This window comes from Lampris incognitus, chromosome 17 (genome assembly GCF_029633865.1).
Source record: "Lampris incognitus isolate fLamInc1 chromosome 17, fLamInc1.hap2, whole genome shotgun sequence".
NCBI lineage: Eukaryota > Metazoa > Chordata > Actinopteri > Lampriformes > Lampridae > Lampris > Lampris incognitus.
In genome coordinates this window covers 30,485,902-30,509,172 of record NC_079227.1, presented here as the reverse complement: position 1 = coordinate 30,509,172, position 23,271 = coordinate 30,485,902, and the positions used below count along the sequence as shown (strand labels likewise).

The window sequence follows — 23,271 nt, the reverse complement described above, 5'->3', positions numbered from 1 at the left end:
CGACACATCTTTCATATTTGAAAAACAAATGCTCTGAAATAAAGTTTTGCTTCACAAATGTGTCGTGGGCTATTTATTCTATAAGTGAAGCGAAAGGAAAACAAGTGTTAAAATCCAAACCTATAATGGAAACGGGCAATGACTACCTCCTGAAGGCAATGTAAATAGCAATTATCTTTGGGGATTTATAGTTGTTACATGAGTAAATAGGCGGCACGGTGGTGCAGTGGTTAGTGTGGTCGCCTCACAGCAAGAAGGTTCGGGGTTCGAGCCCCGGGGTAGTCCAACCTTGGGGGTCGTCCCGGGTCGTCCTGTGTGTGGAGTTTGCATGTTCTCCCCGTGTCTGCGTGGGTTCCCTCCGGTGCGCCGGCTTCCTCCCACAGTCCAAAGACACGTAGGTCAGGTGAATCGGCCATACTAAATTGTCCCTAGGTGTGTGTGTGTGTGTGTGTGTGTGTGTGTGTGATGGGCTGGTGGCCTGTCGAGGGTGTCTCCCCGCCTGCCACCCAATGACTGCTGGGATAGGCTCCAGCATCCCCGTGACCCCGATTGGGATGATGGGCTCGGGTAATGGATGGATGGATGGATTTGAGCAGAATTCTCTCGAGGCTTGTCACTTGTTAGATAGTGAGTCAGTGCTTTATTTGGACCACTTCACAGATGGTGCATCTTTACTGCCAACTTCAGATCCTCTCATCCACTAACATCGCCTGGTCCTCTTAAAGACTTGGAGATAACATGACTTGAAGTCAAAGGGAGACTCAGGATTTGGACATGTTGTCTTCACATGGGCTTGTGAGGACTTGTGAGGTTAGGTGAGAACAGTGTGTTAAACACATTACCCTCAGCAGGTCTTTGCATTAAAAACCAAGTTCTCATATGCCTGAATTCGGCGCAGCCGTGCTGAATCACGACGTGCAGCCACTGCTTCCTGTCGGGGGGCATGTTTGGAGAGGACTGCGTTCTCAAGAGATGGGGAAGGCTGTGTTTCCCTGGTGATAAATGGGCTTGATGAACCGAGGCCACAGCAAACCCTGCAGCTGCTGTACACAGTGTTCAATAGCAGCAGTATCAATGTCCTTCAGCAGCATTCTTTACACTTCAGGGTGAGGTTTGTTACAAGATTGTGTGAAATCGCGCGTCAAGACGAGGGTACAATGAGAAAGTCACGGAAAATTTGGCACCGTAGGATTTTTCTCCTCTGACAAATTTGCGAGACAGTTGAAGGCTGTTGACTGGTCGTGAACCTTGGGAGTTTGCCTCAGCAGAGCTTGATGGGTGACTTTGAACAGTGTTAGTCATGGCATGCAAAACCAAAATTGAAATTTTGACATGTTTTATTGCATTAGCTGGGTTCTCTAAAGTGGACGGACGGCTGTTTTCACAACGAGGTCCTTGTTCTTCATGGGTGCTTTGTGTTCTTTAAGTTTATGTGTGATATGACTAAGAGGACCCATCCATCCATCCATTACCCAAACCGCTTATCCTGCCATCAGGGTCATCGGGATGCTGGAGCCTATCCCAGCAGTCACTGGGCGGCAGGCGGAGAGACACCCTGGACAGGCCGCCAGTCCATCACATGACTAAGGACCAAAGGGCACAAAAAACTCTTAAACATAGACAAATACGTTGATGGAACTGCAAATGCTTTTGATAACCTCAAGTCGACTCAGTGAAGGGCATTTGTCGAGCACAACGAGAACCTGCATTCATACTCACACCTCCAGGTGGCTTTGGTGGCACCAGCGTGTCTCCTTTTGCAGCACATACAGTGGCTTGCAAAAGTATCCATACCCCTTGAACTTTTCCACATTTTGTCACGTTACGACCACAAACATAAATATATTTTATTGGAATTTTATGTGAAAGACCAACACAAAGTGACACACAATTGTAAAGTACAAAGAAAATTATACATGATTTAAAATTGTTTTTTTACAAATAAAAAACTGAAAAGTGCGGTGTGCAAAAGTATTCAGCCCCCTTTTCTCTGAGTGCAACCAATTGCCTTCAAAGTTGCCTGATGATTGCTGAATGATCGAATGTTGACCTAATGACTAAATAGAGTCAACCTGTGTGTAATCTAATCTCAGTACAAATACAGTTGTTCTGTACCAGCCTCAGAGGTTTGTTAAGAGAATATTGGGGAGCAAACAGCATCATGAAGTCCAAGGAACACACCAGACAGGTCAGGGATAAAGTTGTGGAGAAGTTTAAAGCAGGGTTAGGCTATAAAAAGATTTCCCAAGCCTTGAACATCTCACGGAGCACTGTTCAATCCATCCTCCGGAAATGGAAAGAGTATGGCACAACTGCAAACCTACCAAGACACGGTCATCCACCTAAACTTATAGGCCGAACAAGGAGAGCACTGATCAGAGATGCAGCCAAGAGGCCCGTGGTGACTCTGGACGAACTGCAGAGATCCACAGCTCAGGTGGGGGAATCTGTCCACAGGACAACTATTGGTCATGCACTGCACAAATCTGGCCTTTATGGAAGAGTGGCAAGAAGAAAGCCATTGTTAAAAGAAAACCATAAGAAGTCCTGTTTGCAGTTTGCCAGAAGCCATGTGGGGGACACAGCAAACATGTGGAAGAAGGTGCTCTGGTCAGATGAGACCAAAATTGAACTTTTTGGCCTAAACGCAAAACGCTATGTGTGGCGGAAAACTAACACTGCACATCACTCTGAACACACCATCATCCCCACTGTCAAACATGGTGGTGGCAGCATCATGCTCTGGGGGTGCTTCTCTTCAGCAGGGACAGGGAAGATAGTCAGAGTTGATGGGAAGATGGATGGAGCCAAATAAAGGGCAATCTTGGGAGAAAACCTGTTGGAGTCTGCAAAAGACTTGAGACTGGGGCGGAGGTTCACCTTCCAGCAGGACAACGACCCTAAACATAAAGCCAGGGCTACAATGGACTGGTTCAAAACAAAACATATTCATGTGTTAGAATGGCCCAGTCAAAGTCCAGACCTAAATCCAATTGAGAATCTGTGGCAAGATCTGAAAACTGCCGTTCACAAACGCATCTGACTGAGCTTGAGCTGTTTTGCAAAGAAGAATGGGCAAAACTTTCAGTCTCTAGATGTGCAAAGCTGGTAGAGACCTACCCCAAAAGACTTGCAGCTGTAGTTGCAGCAAAAGGTGGTTCCACAAAGTATTGACTCAGGGGGGCTGAATACTTTTGCACACCGCACTTTTCAGTTTTTTATTTGTAATTTTTTTTTTTAAATCTTGTATAATTTTCTTTGTACTTCACAATTGTGTGCCACTTTGTGTTGGTCTTTCACATAAAATTCCAATAAAATATATTTATGTTTATGGTCGAAACGTGACAAAATGTGGAAAAGTTCAAGGGGTATGAATACTTTTGCAAGCCACTGTATGCTGATGGTATGTTATAACGATGTTTGTAGGGGAATCAACACGATTTCTACCTGTGTTGTGTCTTTTTACTCGTCTCATTTAGCATGCATAGCAAGTAGGGAAGGTTTGTTTGCAACCTCTCAGTAGTCTGTTGGCACCAACAGAGCTATAAAATAGTCCGTTCTTTGTATTAGCTTCCCGCTCACGATGACAGCATTCGAGGATGGGCTTTGAGAATGGTGTCAGTACTTTTGGCCAAAGGAGGACTAATAGTTATGCAAACCTTGTCTATATAGGGAGACAATGGGCGTGTATGTCAGTTTTTCTCAGACAAGTTGTCCTTTTGTGGAACCCCTCTCTGCCAGTACTCCAAGTGTTCACGCTTTATTAGAGACCTCAATGATGAGTGTGAGAGTCACCATGAATGACTCATTCATTGAATCCCAGAGAGCAATATAATCGACTTGGAGGTGGTGGTGGGGGCTTGAAACATCTTGGGGGAGGAGGGGGCATCCGGGTAGCGTGGCGGTCTATTCCGTTGCCCACCAACACGGGGATCACCGGTTTGAATCCCCGTGTTGGTCAGGCGTCCCTACAGACACAATTGGCCATGTCTGCAGGTGGGACACCGGATGTGGGTATGTGTCCTGGTTGCTGCACTAGCGCCTCCTCTGGTCGGTCGGGGCGCCCGTTCAGGGGGGAGGGGGAACTGGGGGAAGTAGCATGATCCTCCCACGTGCTGCATCCCCCTGGTGAAACTCCTCACTGTCAGGTGAAAAGAAGCAGCTGGGGACTCCACATGTATCGGAGGAGGCATGTGGTAGTCTGCAGCCCTCCCAGAGGGGGTGGAGCTGCGACCCGGACGGCTCGGAAGAGTGGGGTAATTGGCCCAGTACAATTGGCGAGAAAAAAAAGGGGGACCATTGCAAGGGAGCATATGGCACACATTGGTATGTTAGAGATACCTCACAACATCACTTTTAACCTGTTTTCAGAGGAGACAGGGATTAAATGAAGGTTGTTTAACAGCCAGGTTTGGGTTTATTTCTGAGACACTTCATTGTAAAGGACTGCATGCACACACCACAGTCTTGACACGCACATCACAAAATCACAGCAATATTTTAGAGGAGTGTTTCAGAGACGTGTTAATTCAAATCAAGACGGCGGCTGGAAGGGACAACATTTGTCATGTACAAGCAAGCCAGCAGTTATCTGACAGCCGTCCAGACAAGACCACATTATCAGCACACAGTAGACCTGCACCAGCCAGAAGCAGCTGGTAATATTCAGGATTGATGAGTCACAACAGGCTGTCTGCTGATGTGCAAAAGCAATTTAGGAGTACGCTTTCTGACAGCGGCACGCAGCATAACATTAACACGAGAATAAATAACCAGAGAATATCAGGGATATAAACCCCTACACATGACTGAGAAAACATGCCTAATGGCTATTTGTACTCTTGGCCATTAAATGACAAAATAAAACTTACATGGTCATTATTCAGGAAACGCTTGATGGTGAATTAACAGAGGCAGGATTTACTGCACATTAAATTACATTACTGTTATTTTGTCATGCTGTAGCATAAAGAAAGGCAGTAAGGTCCGGGAACACGTCCTCTTAGCAAGGCCTTGGGAGTTCATGTTTGACCTTGGTTGGTGATTATGTGATTTCCAGGGAAGGTACTTCAGAATTTGGCCATCCATAAATCCATTACACAACATCTGTTGACTCGTGTGCACCTTGCGAATGTGTCTGGAGCTCGAACCACATGTTGGCTACATGTGCATCTCCTGGGTAAGGGTTAAAAAGACACAGCCAGAAAGGAAAAAACAATATGGATTTGACAAAATTAGAAAGATATTGTAAGGCGTTGCTCATTTTTCATGTCAGAACACCATTTTTTTAAGAAATTACTCACACCTCAACGCATTGGACTTGCTATTATGGTTTTAAACACTTATTCAATCATTAACTCATTCGTTCTACTATATGCCCACTTAAAGGGAAATTCCGGTATTTTTTAGCCTAAGCCAATTTCCTTTTGTAAGGAGTCAAACCGAGCGATGGGTAGGAGAATCTGAAGGAGAATTTGGCTCCTGAAGCTAGGAAGCTAGGGCTTAGGTTGAAGAATCCTGATGTTGCCCATAAGGTGGAAGGCAGGGCCCCGGACAGGTTGCCAGTTCACTACAGGGCCCACATGCCATTCACGCCTATGGGCAATTTACAGCCTCGACTTCAGCAAATGTGCATGTGTTTGGAATACGCAGGGAACCCGAAGTGCCCCCAGGGGAACCCCGTGAAGACGGAGAGAACATGCGAACTCCATACAGAAGGTCTGGGACTGAACCCAGCCAGGGCCTTCTTGCGATAAGCCAGCAGCGCGAGCCACTAATCCACCATACTGCCTTGAAATCTCTTGGGTGTTTGTATTTGCTTGACACTTGTTAACTCTGTGGTCAAGTCATCTTTTATCACACAGTTTCCGTGGCTCTAGCTATCCATCGTAGGTAACAGATAACTCCTCCTGTACGCAAAGATTCACCTCTTCAGTGGATGGTGGCGCTCAACCATATTTCTGGTTTGTGTAAAGGACATGCCTTGAGAAAGGTCTTGTGACGGAAACACCGGCACGTTAATAAATCTGCAGAAGTGAGTCTGTGCATAGAGGAGTTAATGTGCTGCCTCACATGACCTTCACATTTGGGGCTTCATTCTCTGCTGCACCCCAAGAGGGACTACACACAGTGGTGTGTGTGTGTGTGTGTGTGTGTGTTGTTTGCCTTCATCCTGCAATGCTGTTCCATTGGCTCTCCCTCCGTCTGCAGCCGTCTCCACCCGTTTTGGCCCGGAAACCAGCCCTGTCCACACTTCCAGCTCTAGTTGGACGTCTCCATAGTGTTGACCGTGTGCACCACCTGAACGTGCACCTTGTTGACCACCCGCTTCCTCAGCGCACAGCTGAAGACTTTCCTGAAGCCTTTGCGGAAATGCTTGGAGACGAGCGCATAAACAATGGGGTTAAGGCAAGAGTTGGTGTAAGCCACCAGGTGGGAGAGGATGCGCAGGACATAGGTGGTGTAGCTGAGGGGGAAGTGTCCGAACCACATGCAGAGAATGACCAGGTGATGGGGAAGCCAGCAGAGGCAGAAGAGGATGGCCACAATGAGGATCATCTTCGTGACTTTTCGTTTCGCTCGCCTGGACTCGGACATGTCCTTCATGGGGTCCACGCTGGTCCACAGGTAGCGGATGGTGCGCGCGTACGTCAGGCTGAGAACCAAGACGGGGATGACGTAGCCAAAGATGAAGGTGACAACATCCATCGCTATGCGCGGCTTTGATTCCCAGGCGGGAATACAGACCACGGCGCTGCCCAGGTCCATTTGTCTGTAGTAGCTGAGATAGGGTGCAGAGAATACCAGGGCCACGACCCACACCAGGCAAATACACGTCAGGGCATTCTTGGGCGTTCTCATCTCCCTGGAGTGGAGCGGGTAGCAAATGGCCAGATACCTATGTATATGAGGAAGACTGTTTTTATTTTCACAGCAGATGACTTGCATTTAGCTACACATACACTGTCGAAGATGTGGTGTAAGAAATCTTAAAGGAGCGGGAAGGGTGGATGTACTCATGCATAATCTGTTTGAAAGTTCAATAAAATTTGGTAAATCCAAGTTTATGCTTAATTTTGGGCAATGGAGAGCAATCTTAGTGGACAATGTCAAAACATCTTACATTATGTTCAAAATATGGCTCTTAATCCTATATGCAATATGCAAGCTAAATCTTACAAAGATCTATCTGTCTGTCTATCTATCTATCTATCTATCTATCTATCTATCTATCTATCTATCTATCTATCTATCTATCTATCTATCTATCTATCTATCTATCTATCTATCTATCTATCTATCTGGTATTACATCTGTTGGAGGAGCGCTGGAGACTCACCTGTCTAAGGAAACAGCTGCCAGGGTAAAGATGCTGGCGTACATGGTCACAAAAATAACGAGGTGGACCACTTTGCATACGATGGGGCCAAAGATCCAGTCGTCCATGGTGTAAATGGTGGCCTGGAAGGGCACGCAAAACACAATGAAACACAGGTCCGCGACGCCGAGGTTGAAGATGAACAGGTTGGTCGTCTTCGTGTTCATCTGGCCGTTGCGAAAGAGGACGGCGAGGACCAAAGAGTTCCCCACGGTGCCGACGAGGAAAATGACGGAAAAGACCAGAGAAATGACCACTGCCTCCGCTTTCCATGCAGCCGAAGAGGAGTTGGATGGAGAGGTGTCCATCCCCATCGCGGGTCCAGTTCACTGCGCGATCGGTGCGCCGCTACGGAGCCACATGCGCACCGCGTCGATGGAGACGCCGGGGTCCATTTGCGCGCGAGTTGTTCCTCTCCGCACGGATGAAGCAGCGGGCTGAAAACGCGATGACGGGTTTTAATGAAAGCCGTGACGCTGTTGCAAAAAGAGCGGCAACGACAAGGACGGAAAAGGCAGGCTTCGGACACTCAGTAGTGCCGGGCCATCCTTTACACAGAGAGAGAGAGAGAGAAAATCAATTTCGCGCCAACTTGGCAATGCAGCTGCAGCGCAACCTTCCACCCTCTCCACCAGTCTCAGCTCTCCACCAGCCTTCCACCCTCTCCACCAGTCTCAACTCTCCACCAGCCTTCCACCCTCTCCACCAGTCTCAGCTCTCCACCAACCTTCCACCCTCTCCACCAGTCTCAGCTCTCCACCAGCCTTCCACCCTCTCCACCAGTCTCAGCTCTCCACCAGCCTTCCACCCTCTCCACCAGTCTCAGCTCTCCACCAGCCTTCCACCCTCTCCACCAGTCTCAGCTCTCCACCAGCCTTCCACCCTCTCCACCAGTCTCAGCTCTCCACCAGCCTTCCACCCTCTCCACCAGTCTCACCTCTCCACCAACCTTCCACCCTCTCCACCAGTCTCAGCTCTCCACCAACCTCCCACCCTCTCCACCAGTCTCACCTCTCCACCAACCTCCCACCCTCTCCACCAGTCTCACCTCTCCACCAACCTTCCACCCTCTCCACCAGTCTCAGCTTTCCACCAACCTTCCACCCTCTCCACCAGTCTCAGCTCTCCACCAACCTTCCACCCTCTCCACCAGTCTCAGCTCTCCACCAACCTCCCACCCTCTCCACCAGTCTCAGCTCTCCACCAACCTTCCACCCTCTCCACCAGTCTCAGCTCTCCACCAGCCTTCCACCCTCTCCACCAGTCTCACCTCTCCACCAACCTTCCACCCTCTCCACCAGTCTCACCTCTCCACCAACCTCCCACCCTCTCCACCAGTCTCACCTCTCCACCAACCTTCCACCCTCTCCACCAGTCTCAGCTTTCCACCAACCTTCCACCCTCTCCACTAGTCTCACCTCTCCACCAGCCTTCCACCCTCTCCACCAGTCTCAGCTCTCCACCAGCCTTCCACCCTCTCCACCAGTCTCACCTCTCCACCAACCTTCCACCCTCTCCACCAGTCTCACCTCTCCACCAACCATCCACCATCCACCCTCTCCACCAGTCTCACCTCTCCACCAACCATCCACCATCCACCCTCTCCACCAGTCTCACCTCTCCACCAGTTTCGCTTCACTGTTACGCGCGCGCGCGCACACACACACACCGTTTTTTATGTGTTCCGTTTCTTACTCCTCTGTCACCTCCCCCTGCTAATTGGTCCGTCTCTTACTCCTCTGTCACCTCCCCCTGCTAATTGGTCCGTCTCTTACTCCTCTGTCACCTCCCCCTGCTAATTGTTCCGTTTCTTACTCCTCTGTCACCTCCCCCTACTAATTGGTCCTTCTCTTACTCCTCTGTCACCTTCCCCTGCTAATTGTTCCGTCTCTTACTCCTCTGTCACCTCCCCCTGCTAATTGTTCCGTTTCTTACTCCTCTGTCACCTCCCCCTGCTAATTGGTCCGTCTCTTACTCCTCTGTCACCTCCCCCTGCTAATTGTTCCGTTTCTTACTCCTCTGTCACCTCCCCCTGCTAATTGTTCCGTCTCTTACTCCTCTGTCACCTCCCCCTGCTAATTGGTCCGTCTCTTACTCCTCTGTCACCTCCCCCTGCTAATTGGTCCGTCTCTTACTCCTCTGTCACCTCCCCCTGCTAATTGGTCCGTCTCTTACTCCTCTGTCACCTCCTCCTGCTAATTGTTCCGTTTCTTACTCCTCTGTCACCTCCCCCTGCTAATTGGTCCGTCTCTTACTCCTCTGTCACCTCCCCCTGCTAATTGGTCCGTCTCTTACTCCTCTGTCACCTCCCCCTGCTAATTGGTCCGTCTCTTACTCCTCTGTCACCTCCCCCTGCTAATTGGTACGTCTCTTACTCCTCTGTCACCTCCCCCTGCTAATTGGTCCGTCTCTTACTCCTCTGTTACCTCCCCCTGCTAATTGGTCCGTCTCTTACTCCTCTGTCACCTCCCCCTGCTAATTGTTCCGTTTCTTACTCCTCTGTCACCTCCCCCTGCTAATTGTTCCGTCTCCTACTCCTGTCACCTCCCCCTGCTAATTGGTCCGTCTCTTACTCCTCTGTCACCTCCCCCTGCTAATTGGTCCGTCTCTTACTCCTCTGTCACCTCCCCCTGCTAATTGGTCCGTCTCTTACTCCTCTGTCACCTCCCCCTGCTAATTGTTCCGTCTCTTACTCCTCTGTCACCTCCCCCTGCTAATTGGTCCGTCTCTTACTCCTCTGTCACCTCCCCCTGCTAATTGGACCGTCTCTTACTCCTCTGTTACCTCCCCCTGCTAATTGGTCCGTCTCTTACTCCTCTGTCACCTCCCCCTGCTAATTGTTCCGTTTCTTACTCCTCTGTCACCTCCCCTTGCTAATTGGTCCGTTTCTTACTCCTCTGTCACCTCCCCCTGCTAATTGTTCTGTCTCTTACTCCTGTCACCTCCCCCTGCTAATTGGTCCGTCTCTTACTCCCCTGTCACCTCCCCCTGCTAATTGGTCCGTCTCTTACTCCTCTGTCACCTCCCCCTGCTAATTGGTCCGTCTCTTACTCCTCTGTCACCTCCCCCTGCTAATTGGTCCATCTCTTACTCCTCTGTCACCTCCCCCTGCTAACGTGCTGTGATGGGTGGATGACACTGTGCAGTTTCAGGACCCTGGGGTATTTTGGGGTTCAAAGTTCTCTCTAAATAACGGGACTGAAGTGGTGAACTGTTTGGTAGGTTAGTTATTAGGATTTGGATCTGGCAAAAATGTCCTTTGCTCCCCCTTCATTATCGAAATGGGCTCTCCTGCTCCTTTTTATTCTTGAAGAGGAGTGACGGGATGATATCTGGAAGAAGGCCAATTCGTTTTCAAGATGTGACGGAACAAAAGAAACGCAGGTCATCTTCTCGCCCCGTCTTCACCAGCAAGTAAACGTACCCGGGCGAGCCGCCCCTTTGCTCTCCGTGGAAAGGAGAGGTCTCCGCAGCATGTGGTCACGTCTTCCAGCTCAAGACCCCCGGCGTGACGTTATACTGGATCTGATGGACTCCGTGTGGGGAAAGGCTGCCAGATGTGTGGGCCCTCCAGATGATAAAGTAATCAACCAGTCCAACGAGACGTTGCTGCACAGCCTCTCTGCTGCTGCATGAAGAAAACCCGCCTTCTTACCCGGACCTCTAACGTACTGTACTACCCGAAACAGACAAAACGTGTGCTAGACCGTGTCTCTTGAGACTGTTTAAGTTGTTGCCTGAATCAAAAGTGGGGCCCTTACAATGATATATCAAAAGGTCAACCTAAGGGGACTGGTCTGCTGGTCTCACGCAAGACTTAATTTCTGCACCGCCTCTGAACAGACAGCTGACAAATTAAAGGGAAAACCTGAATGGGTGACCCCTACAGTGAGGGGGTCCGGGGGCTCTGTTATGCTGTGGGGGGCATTTTCCTGCCGTGGTTCGGGTCCACTTGTCCCCTCAGAGGGAAGGGTCACCGCAAATCATTACAAAGTTATTCTGAGCGGTCGCCTTCATCCTGTGAAAACGAAAGCCACTTTATTCGACATTTCTTTCAATGAAATGCATTGTCTGCATTTAACCCATCCTGTTGTGTAGCAGCAGTGGGCAGCTGCAGCGCCCGGGGACCAACTCCACTTCTTCTTTCCATCGCCTTGCTCAGGGGCACAGGCAGGAGTATTAACCCTCACATGCATGTCTTTTTGACGGTGGGAGGAAACCGGAGCACCCGGAGGAAACCCACACAGACACGCAAACTCCACAGAGACAGGATCTGGGACGGCCTGGGGTTCGAACCCAGGCCCTTCTTGCTGTGAGGCAACAGTGCTAACCACTGGGCCACCGTGCTGCCCTTTTCTTCGTCTTCTTTTTTTCCCTAAATGTCGATGGTGAGACATCTCTATCCTGATGGGAGTGGTCCCTTCCAGGACGATGACGCCCCCATCCGCAGGGCACGAGGGCTCACTGAATGGGTTGATGGGTATGAAAATGATGTAAATAATACGCTACGGCCTTAACAGTCACCAGATCACAACCTGACTGAACACCGATGGGAGATTTTGGACCGACGTGTTAGACAGTGCTCTCCACCTCCAGTGGCGCTCCATCCCTCCAGAATGGCGCTCCATCCCTCCAGAATGGCGCTCCATCCCTCCAGAATGACGCTCCATCCCTCCAGAATGGTGCTCTCCACCTCCAGAATGGCGCTCCATCCCTCCAGAATGGCACTCCATTCCTCCAGAATGGCGCTCTCCACCTCCAGAATGGCGCTCCATCCCTCCAGAATGGCGCTCCATCCCTCCAATGGCGCTCCATCCCTCCAATGGCGCTCCATCCCTCCAGAATGGCGCTCCATTCCTCCAGAATGGTGCTCTCCACCTCCAGAATGGCGCTCTCCACCTCCAGAATGGCGCTCCCCACCTCCAGAATGGCGCTCCATCCCTCCAGAATGGCGCTCTCCACCTCCAGAATGGCGCTCCCCACCTCCAGAATGGCGCTCCATCCCTCCAGATGGCGCTCCATCCCTCCAGATTGGCGCTCCATCCCTCCAGAATGGCGCTCTCCACCTCCAGAATGGCGCTCTCCACCTCCAGAATGGCACTCCATCCCTCCAGAATGGCGCTCCATTCCTCCAGAATGGTGCTCTCCACCTCCAGAATGGCGCTCTCCACCTCCAGAATGGCGCTCCCCACCTCCAGAATGGCGCTCCATCCCTCCAGAATGGCGCTCCATCCCTCCAGAATGGCGCTCTCCACCTCCAGAATGGCGCTCCCCACCTCCAGAATGGCGCTCCATCCCTCCAGATGGCGCTCCATCCCTCCAGAATGGCGCTCCATCCCTCCAGAATGGCGCTCTCCACCTCCAGAATGGCGCTCTCCACCTCCAGAATGGCACTCCATCCCTCCAGAATGGCACTCCATCCCTCCAGAATGGCGCTCTCCACCCCTCCAGAATGGCGCTCTCCACCTCCAGTGGCGCTCCATCCCTCCAGAATGGTGCTCCACCCCTCCAGAATGGTGCTCCACCCCTCCAGAATGGCGCTCAGGGACGTGTAGAACTGGTGACGAGAAGCATCGAAGCTGTTCCGCAGGCTCCTTCCTGGTGCACCAACACCTTACTCAGACACCTGATGGCGTTTCCTTTGTCCCCCGTGTGTAAATGGGTGTAGCTGCTGGTTCTGAGCGTGGTATCCGAAGTACGTTTCTTCTCTCGGAAATCTCAGCTTGGCTTGTAATGCACTTGTGTGTGCTTTTATGTGATGGCCTATTCATACATTTAACGACTCACCACCAAAACGGAAAAACACTTCACTCGACAGGTGAGGCTGCAAAAAAAAAGACAAAGAGCAATGACAACAAGCTGCTTTATAGATGATGGGCGGTGACGGAAGGGACCAGCATCCTGTCTGGAGTGTATGTAAATAAGTGGACTGTATTGTTATGACGGAAAGGGCCAGGAGACCAGGTCTGGCCAATAGCTGCAGCCCTACACCCGCTCACAGTCAACGGACCCCCACATATTAAAGCGGATGAGCAGTTTGACCAGATAACTCCCGCCTTGTATCTCTTATATCCCGGGGTTGAGCCGCGGGGCTCAGGGGCCTAGGGCGCTGACCCAGTTCCCCCAGAGAGACCCCCGTCACCGGGTCTGGTTTAGGGAGAGTCCACCGTCTGTCCCTTCATCCTCACATCCTGACTCACGTTTTTCCACCGCGATATTTATACACACATGTAAACACACACACGCACACACACACACATGCACAAGGACACGTTAACCTACACCAACAGCTGTACACACACATCCAAACATCCTCACGCAGCTCGAATTACCAGCCCTCTTTTTATAGCCAGGGGTATCCAGGAGGAAGTGACTGGCTGCCTCTGTCCATTTGTTTCCTCTTCCCTGGGTATTGTTGCCCCTCTGGGCGGCCGAATTACCCCGCGATCAAACATCCTGGAAGTCTACAGCGGTTCAGCAAGTTTACCCAGCGCCCCCACTGAGCTGCCCATTAAGGGGTCGCTCGTCAGAGGTGAGAAGCGTGCTGCAAGGCCCCAGGTGCGACCCGTCCCCCGGCGGGGTCAGACGCTGCCGGGGGACGGGTCTGACCCCGCCGGGGGACATCAGAGGGTACCTCGTTTGAATCTGTCCATTCACCCCTTCCCTTCACCCGCCGCTCCTCTTTTAAGGATCACAGGGAGGTGGAAGTGCATCCCAGGAGGGCTTTTTTTGGGGGGTGGGGGGGGTGGAGCTAGGGAGCCTCTCCAGACAGATCATCCGTCCGGAGTATTTATAACAATACATCCTGGAGTGGTTTCTTGTCCGCCATCGGGGGGTTCTGGAGGTGGACCAGCAGATGGCAGAAAAGCCACAGTGCATCTGAGCTCGGCGCTTTCCGCCCGGCTGCTGCGCTGTTGCCTTCGAGGGTCCAGGCTTAGGTTCACCTGCTGGGTCCCAAAAAACACAGCCCTCCACCAGCGTCCGGGTATCTGCAAGAATAGATAACCGGCTGTCTTTTGGGGGTCTCCAGGACCCGAGTTGGGCCCTGCGGGTAGCGCCACAGGCGGTGGCACAGGGTTATTCAAACCAAAACAATTGTTTATAACTTTAAAAAAAAAATAAAAAAAATTTTTTTAGGGGGTGCCAGGAAACTCAGGTGTCATTATTACAGGCTGTGTGTTCGAGAGCCAGCGGGTTTCCCATGCGTCAGCACCGGCGAGGGCCCGGCTGAGCAGAACGGTTACTTGATTTGGACCGTGGCGAAGTATTAATGGTTTGGTCACCAGTGGTCAGTCCATGCAGCTCCCACGTGAGATTTGCACATGATAAAGCAGAGCCTGAGCACAAGTCAAGACTGAGGCTCAGTCTCACACACACACACACACACACACACACACACACACACACACACACACACACACACACACACACACACACACACACACACCTTTTTTTTCATAAAAAGAAACAGCAGCCAACTTACGGTATTGCTCGAGACCGGTTTGGTTGACTGATCCGGCTCGGGACGGTGGACTGAACCGGATCGTCTCAAGCCTCCTCCATCCTCACCGAAGCTCCAAGTGTTGATTTCGGCTCCTGACTTTGTTCCAAGGCCCTGTGCGGGACCACAGGGGGTGCGCGTGCCCGCTCCGCTGGGGGGGGGGGGGGGCATTCACCCCTGCCATCATCGGGGAAATAGCAGAAGCGCCCCCCTGAGGAGGAAATGACATCATGCGCTTGTGTCTTCCTCGGTGGGGCGGTGTTACAATGTTCAAAGCAGCCTTCTGGGGGCGAGACTGGGAACCAGACGCCACACACTCATGGCTGCCACACATGGGACTATTTGCACTCTAATCAGTAGAAATCATTAGAGCCTGTGTGCAGCAGGCAGGTGGAGGCAATGGGCTGATGCTGGGAACAACATGGACAGACCGGAAAACGCCATTAGCTATATTTGAATGGGTGAATAAATACCCCTCGTAGGCACCTTAAAATATCAAACGCAACGCAGGGGAACCTTTTAGTGGGCAGGGGGGAATTGCGCTATAGTTTGCAAAGCCTCGACGTTTAGGAACCGTGGCCTGCTGGACTAGATGCTGGAAACTGTGGACAACAACACCGCCGAGCCCAGCAGGGCAGTAATACAACTAATCACCGGGACTTGAGTAGCCTTGAAATATGAATGGCTACGGCGCTTAGATTTGTTTCCTATCGGGCCGCAACCCACACATCATGATTCCCTCATTAAGTAGGACTCCAAGCCACAAGTGTCAACACTTACAGAGGGGCCGATCGAGAAGCGGTGACCTCAAAACATCTGCTCTGTACAACAACACGGCTCTGCTCATCCGCTACAACTGCAACCAAAAAAATAAAGGACACCCTCCTCCTCCTCCTCCTCCTCCTCCTCCTCCTCCTCCTCCTGACAAAAGCTGCACAGTGTAACCAAGGCAGATAAACCTCCCGGTAACAGCCCCTTCCACATCCTCCCCAGCTCCCCACCACTCCTGCCTCGCTGATAGTCGCACACTTTATAAATAGCGTGCACTTTTAATACGCGCGTGTCCAGCGGATAACGTCAGTGCTTTGGGAGAAAGGCTCGAGGAGTGTTTCATTATAAATCTGTACCATTAAAACTCGCTGGCTGGGTCTGGCTTTTGGCTCTCACGTCCCTCTCAAACTTTTATGAGGCCAGTTATGATCCTAAATCGATGCGGGAATCTTGGGGATGGCGGAGCTGGGGCTAGGTAAGCAGCGCCATGACCTCACAGGGAAATGGTAGTGTGGGTGATGGTATGGCCAGTTTGGACCGTTGCATATTGGGTTGCTTTTTTGGGGGGGGGGTTTCTCCCCTTTTTCTCCCCAGCTGAATTTTTGGCCAATTACCCCACTCTTCCGAGCCGTCCCGGTCGCTGCTCCACCGCTTCCGTGCCGATCCGGGGAGGGCTGCAAGACCACCGCATGTCTCCTCCGGCACACGTGGAGACGCCAGCCGCTTCTTTTCACCTGACAGTGAGGAGTTTCGCCAGCGGGGGGGGAGGATCACGCTATGCCCCCCTCCTCTCCGAACAGGTGCCCCGACCGACCAGAGGAGGCGCTAGTGCAGCGACCAGGACACATACCCCACATCCGGCTTCCCACCCGCAGACACGGCCAGTTGTATCTGTAGGGACGCCCGACCAAGCCGGAGGTAACACGGGGATTCGAACCGGCGATCCCCGTGCTGGCAGGCAACGGAATAGACCGCTACGCTGCCCGGCTGCCCCATATTGTGTCGGTTAAACTTCTGAGCTTCGCAACGGCGTGCGCGTGTTCCGGTCCGACCGGATGGGACGGCGCGCAAACCACCCGGGGGATCGGCGTTGCGCGCCTCCGCGTCGGAGTTCAAAGGTCATGGGGTCAGGCGGTCAGGCACGCAGGTGCTTCAAAGAGCTGGGAGAGGAAGTGAAAGAGGGAGAGCGGAGGACTGCAGGAAAACCACAATCACGCAAAGCTGCGTGTGGTTTCCAACCCCCGGCCAATACCTCTCACTCTCCGCGTCCCAGACTTTCTCCCCGGGTTATCCAATTCCCCTGTCATCTCCACTGGCCGCCCTCCCCACTCCCACTCCCGACCGCACACAAATGGTTTGAATAAGAGGCCTGCATGACTGGGCTGTGGCAACAGATGAAATCCTGAAGAGTGATAGTTTACTTAGCCTAAATACCCCCGATTAGACAAATTGAAACATTGTTGTTATGCGGTGGAAACTCAAGGACCTATTGGCCGAGCCGGTTCACCCTGGTCCGGAAAAGGCTGCGCTGCGGACTTTCGTCATGCGAAAACCACAGGAACTGGCAGCGGTGGGAGAAAGCTGCGACAACATCAGCCCCGAACTCCCCCCATAAACAAAAACAGCGAGAGAGAGAGAGAGAGAGAGATAGAGAGAGAGGGAGAGAAAGAGAGGGAGGGAGGGAGAAAATGAATATTGTCACATCAAGATGATTCACGAAGGAGGCAGGCACACGCGACTCGGGCTTCTGTAACTACTGAAAAACATGTCCAACCGCAAACGAGTCCCGCCTCGCGGAATGCTTCCTATGATGTCACATTTTCCTCTCTGAGCTCTGAACTGCAAGGACCCCCCCCCCAAAAAAAAACAACAAAAACAAACAACAAAAACCCCAGGGCCGTGTCAGCGTGTGCTAGTCAGGGATCATGCGAGAGCTTCTCTATACCGACACTATGAAGAAACCAGGACGACCCCCTACCAGAGGATACGGGACGACTCCTGAGCTCTGTGAGCAGCGGTGGGGACTCCTGCCTGCAGCCCGCCAGCTGTCAAACCCCCCCCCCCTCTCCCGACATACAGATGTGATCCGGAAGGCCGCGGAGACCTTTTCTTCTTCTTCTATGCGACGCTCTAATGTACGTGAGAAGACGCGCGCGCGCACAAACGCGCTCGCAGTCGAGAAAGTAATAATACACCAAAAGGATTCTTCCAGAGTGGAAGTAAAACAGCAGTGGAGACTCGTAAAAAGGAGCAGTAGCAGCTTCATCGGCCAGCAGACTCCATCTGGCCAGGCAGTCGGTTGTCAGTGTTCAGCGTAGCCCTCCACACCAGGAAGAATACAGCCACTATGCAACCCCCCTATCCCCCACCCCCCCCCACCCAGGCCACACTGGCATCTCATCTGTTATTATTTTTGCCCCCCCCCTCCCTCCTCTCTATTTAGTCGTGATACGAGAGCGCACACCTGCACTCAAGTCACCAAGACCTGGACAGGCTCACTTGCACGACAGGTCTTTTTTTTTTCTTTTCTTTTTTCTTTTTTTTTGCTCCTTTACCGCCGTCCTCCGAGCCTTCGCTTCCTGCAGGGCCGGCTCGCACACATACAACACACACACACACACACAGACTGACGTGAACCTCCGAGGGGATTTGGCAAAACAAGGCCTGATGTTGTAATTGCGCCAAAATCAAGGCGATCCAATTCCAGCTTGCCCAAATATCACCCAGGGGTCCGCAGATCTAGCAGGGGGTATAGAGAAGGTGAGGTAATGTGTGTGTGCGTGTGTGTGTGTGTCTCCCCGGCTGTGAGGGGGGGGGGGGGGGGAAACTGGTGTGTGGCTGTAGCGGTGGTAGTGATGTACAAAATGAAGAGGGGCCCGAGGCGTTTTTTAGGGGCAAGCGCTGCATTCTCAGGCTATGACTCTTCCTCATCTCCATACATTTACACTGATCACAGCCAGGAGGCCGCGATGAAACCGAGGACATGAGGCTCTTTGCACGAGCAGCCTCCGTCCAAACAACACGTCTTCTCCCCCCCCCCCCAAAAAAAAACAAAACAGCAATGCGCGATTTCATTTAAATGTGATTTCACGGTCCCGAGAAACCCAATCACTGATAGGTGTCGCGGCGGTGAGCCGACGAGCCCTGTTTTGTTCTCCTCGGAGGGCCACGGGGAGGTGGTGTCGGGTGGTAGGAGTTCGGAGATGGAAAAGGGGTCAGGGGCGATGTTGCTGCTGCTGCAAAGTTTCCGTGTGGACTCTGCAACATCCTCTCCGTGTAGCGAAACCACAGGACCTGCGGAGAATCAGCGAGGCTCGGCTCCTCTTTCTCTTGACGTCAGAGTAGCATGCGCCGAGCCTCCCCTATCTGCGGAGCAGATCCATCAGTCTCTCCTCATCCCATTAATATGGTCCCCTCTCCAACTGCTCATGATACACTTGAACTTTTCACATCGCCGGCGTCCTATCAGACGCCGGCTCGTGCGAGGCCGCGTGTGTTATTGCGTCCATATGGCACGGGCTCGGTGTTTCAAGGAAACCTACTGACCCAAGTCAAACAGCACACATTTTGCATTAGTTTGATCGGTAAGCGAGGCCGTGTAGGCCTCGGTCCGCTCGTCTCTGGCACCGATCAGAACAGAACGAGCCAAGCTTCTTCGTGTTATTTGCCAATGAAAGATTAATTAGCAGCCTATTTGCTTTCGAATATGGCGCTTTAGCTGCAGAACCAGATGCTGCTGTAGAGTTCAGTGCAAGGCGTACTGACGGCAACCGTCGGTAGCCGGGCTGTGTGGCTCTCTATACACGTTTTAGTCTTTGGACCATGTTAGGCATCAGAATCAGAACCAGAATCATGTTTATTGGCCATGTTTGCACATACATAGAATTTGACTCCGGTTTCGTGGCTCTCTCAGTGTACTTAACATAGTGTGGCGAATACCGAGCTAGATTGTCGGGAGAGGGGCTGTTGTCAGGGTTACTAGAGAGGGAAGCTGCTGTAGCCGGTTATTTTTTCGCCCGGTGCGGGATTCGATACGAGGTGTACTGCGCCACAAGGCGACATCACTAACCGCTCGGCTAAAGGGTCAGACCCGTTAGGTGGGGGCTAACGTGTCTTATTAGTAGTTTACACCGCCATTGGGTGGGGGGCACGCGCTGTAGCGGGGATAGCCAGCTTGACCCGGGAGCGTGGGCAGTTGTTATCTGGAGTCCTACAAATACAGACGTGAGTCGAGCTGCTCCTCCCGTCTATGCCGGGACCCGCCAGGTTACAGCCCCAAGCAAACCCCTATACCAGCAAAGAGCCACGGGGAGTGATCAGCTAGACCCCCTTTCGTCGCTGAACACCAAAAGGGTGAGTCTACAAACATAAAGTTAACGTTACGCCACCGAGCGTCAGGACAGCAGGTTAGCATAAAGCGGCCGCTAGCCGCTATTGCTAATTGTAACCGGTTATTTTCTTGCCCGGTGCGGGATTCGATACGGGGTGTACTGCACCACAAGGCGACATCACTAACCACTCGGCTAAAGGGTCAGACCCGTTAGCTAGGGGCTAACGTGTCTTATTAGTAGTTTACACTAGCTAGTTTCTGTCGCGGCATTGTGTATCGCCACGCCGCTCGTCAACACTGAGGCGTAAATATCAGCCCTCGACAATAGAATAACAACACTACAACACAACAATCTTCAGATATTTACACACAAGGATTGGCTTATACAGGCGAAATAAGAGGTGATAAGGTGCACTGGTGCAGAGGTTATACCAGAGAAGCTGAAATAGATGTTAGCAGGTTACTTACACACGTGCCTGAGGTAGATGGACATGCCAGTGTACCAGTATACTATGTACAGTGTACAGTACAGTAGATACAACATGGCCGGATCTATTTGGCAGTGTTAAGCGGTCATTTGAATGACAGCCCGCGGAAAGAAACTGTTTTTATATCTGGTTGTTTTGGGGTACAGTGCTCTGTAGCGCCTACCAGAGGGCAGGAGCGGGAACAGGTTGTGACCAGGGTGTGTTGTTGTCTGCCCGTTTCCTGAGTCTGGATGTGTGTAAGTCCTGAATGGAGGGCAGGTTGGCGCCAATGGTTTTCTCTGCAGACCGAACCGTCCGGTGTAGTCTGTCCCTGTCCTGTTTTGTGGCCGAACCAAACCAGGCAGTGATGGATGTGCAGAGGACAGACTGGATTATTGCAGTGTAGAACTGAATCAGCAGGTCCTGAGGCAGGTTGAACTTCCTGAGCTGGGGTCCGCGGCGGTGTAGCGGTCTAAGCATCGGCTTTGTGTCGACGCAGTTGCCCGCTGGGGACCGGGGTTCGCGCCCCGGTCTCGTCAGACCCCGACTATGGCCGGACTCGATGAAGCGGCAATACTTGGCAGCGCCCTCTTCGGGAGGGGGGCGGAGTCGGCTTGTGTTCGTCACATGAATGCGTCTCTGCGTGTGCGTGTGTCGGGAAAAGCAGTGGTTCGGCCTGGATTCGCCTTGTCACGGAAGTGGCGAGGCGTCTCCTTCCGGGCTGCGAACGCATGCAGTACGAGGGTGGGTGATTGAACTAAAATAGGGATCGATTGGCCGCTAAATTGGGAGAAAAAGTGAAAAATCAGAAGAAAAAAAAACAACCTCCCTGAGCTGGCGGAGGAAGTCCATCCTCTGCTGGGCCTTTGTGATGAGTGTGTCTATGTTGGACGCCGCCCACCTCAGCTCCTGGGAGACTGGAACATCTCTGAGTTTCACATTTTGGGCAAATTCTTATTGGATTAAATGTTTTTGATTCTTTGTGTGTGTGTGTGTGTGTGTGTGTGTGTGTGAGAGAGAAACCTTTAGGGCCGTTAATTTTTGGCAAAAAATAAAAAAAAGTAATTGCAATCGATTTGACTTTGGAGGATCTCTGGGAGATATTCCCTTGGATGAGAATGTGACTCCTTGGCGCCTGGTCCTTGGATGTGGCTATACGCACAAGTTATAGGAGGCAAATCTGACCCCCACCGTCACCATGGATGCAAGGCTGGGGTGAAAACTGCAGCGAGTGGCTGCAGCAGTCTGCAGCTTGAAATGTGCAGGGGCTCCGAGTCCCAACACTGCAGAGATCTCTCTGTATCGTTACATGACATGACGTCAGCTCACTTATGACGTCCTCTACATCGCTGAGCTTGGCGGGAAAAAAAGATGTCCCCTCATTTGGTGTTTTGGTGATGGTGGTGGAGAGCGCCGTCTAACACGTCGGTCCAACACCTCCCATGTGTGTTCACCAGGGCTGAGATCTGGTGACAGTGAAGGCCATAGCATAGGATTTACATCGTTTTCATCCTCATCAAACCATCCCGGAGACCCCTCCTGCCCTGTGGATGGGGGCATTGTCATCCTGGAAGAGACCCCCCTCATCGGGATGGAGAGGACTCCTCACAGGATGAAGGGGATCACTCAGAATAACTTTGTATTGATTTCCCTCTAAGGGGACAAGTGGACCCGAACCATGGCAGGAAAACGCCCCCCACAGCATAACAGAGCCCCCGGACCCCCCTCACTGTAGGGGTCAGTCATTCAGGTTTTTCCTTTAATTTGTCGTGTGTGTATGGGTATGTTTATGTGTGTATGAAAAGCAGGTGAATTTTATACCCTCGTACGCCTTTCCCTGATGAATCCCACCCCCCCCCTTATTAAAGCCCCTCCAATACCGCTGAGAAGGATCCAGTTAGGTTAAGAAAAAAAGCTATTAACCTCACCATATGCCCCCCCCCCCCAGCTCTGCCACCCTGCGTGCCCCGGCGCAGAGGCAGCGAGCGGGAGAAGGGGCCCTGGCTGTCACCCGAGGCAGGCCGATTTTCCACCGGTTTAACGAGGATCCCAGACACAAGAGAGGAAACGTGCAGAGTATTTATAGAAACGACAGGAATGCAGCCCCCCTAATTACGCTTCGTCTATCTCTCCCCTGCACAACCTGCCCACCACGGCTCCACTACTGCCCCGCTTCTGCCCACTCACTCTGACTCTGTGTGTGTGCGTGTGTGTGTGCGTGTGCGTGTGTGTGGAGGGAGAGAAATTACACACAAGGCAGTGTGTGTGCATGCATGCATGGATGCATGCGTGTGTGTGTGTGTAGAGGAGGGAGAGACATCACACACAGGGCAGTGTTTGCGTGCGCGCGCGCGCGTATGGAGGGAGATAAATGATGCGCAAGGCAGTGTGTGTATGTGTGTGTGCATGCATGCATGCATGCATGCATGTGTGTGCGTGCGTGTGTGTATGTGTGCATGCATGCGTGTGTGTGTGTGTGTGTGTGTGTGTGTGTGGAGGGAGCGACATGACACACAGGGCTCAATGTGTGTGTGTGTGTGTGTGTGCGTGTGAGTGTGTGTGTGGAGGAGGGAGGGGCATGACACCATGACACACAGGGCAATATGGCAGAGGGCAAGTGTTTTGTGTTTAGTTGTGTGCTGTGTGACAGCTCCATGTGAGCCTGGGCATGATTAAGGTCCATTATGTGCGAGTTTACAAACAAAGCATGTGCATTAAGCAGTCAAGGTAAAGGGGTATTTAAGCGAGGGCAGCGGCGGACGCGTCCAAATTATATGGAAAGTAAGAAATGAGCTTTAAATTGAGAGAGATTAGCAGCGCAATC

At 51.9% G+C, this 23,271-nt stretch overlaps 1 protein-coding gene across 1 annotated transcript; it reads right to left on the bottom strand.

Moving 5' to 3' along the window:
* Positions 1 to 6,261: 6,261 nt before the first annotated feature.
* Positions 6,262 to 7,686, bottom strand: LOC130127976 (galanin receptor 2a). Its single transcript, XM_056297685.1, has 2 exons — positions 7,340 to 7,686; positions 6,262 to 6,898 (listed from the first exon to the last, which is right to left on the bottom strand). Exons 1-2 carry the CDS (start codon positions 7,684 to 7,686, stop codon positions 6,262 to 6,264), a joined length of 984 nt encoding a protein of 327 aa, XP_056153660.1.
* Between the last annotated feature and the right edge of the window lie 15,585 nt (positions 7,687 to 23,271).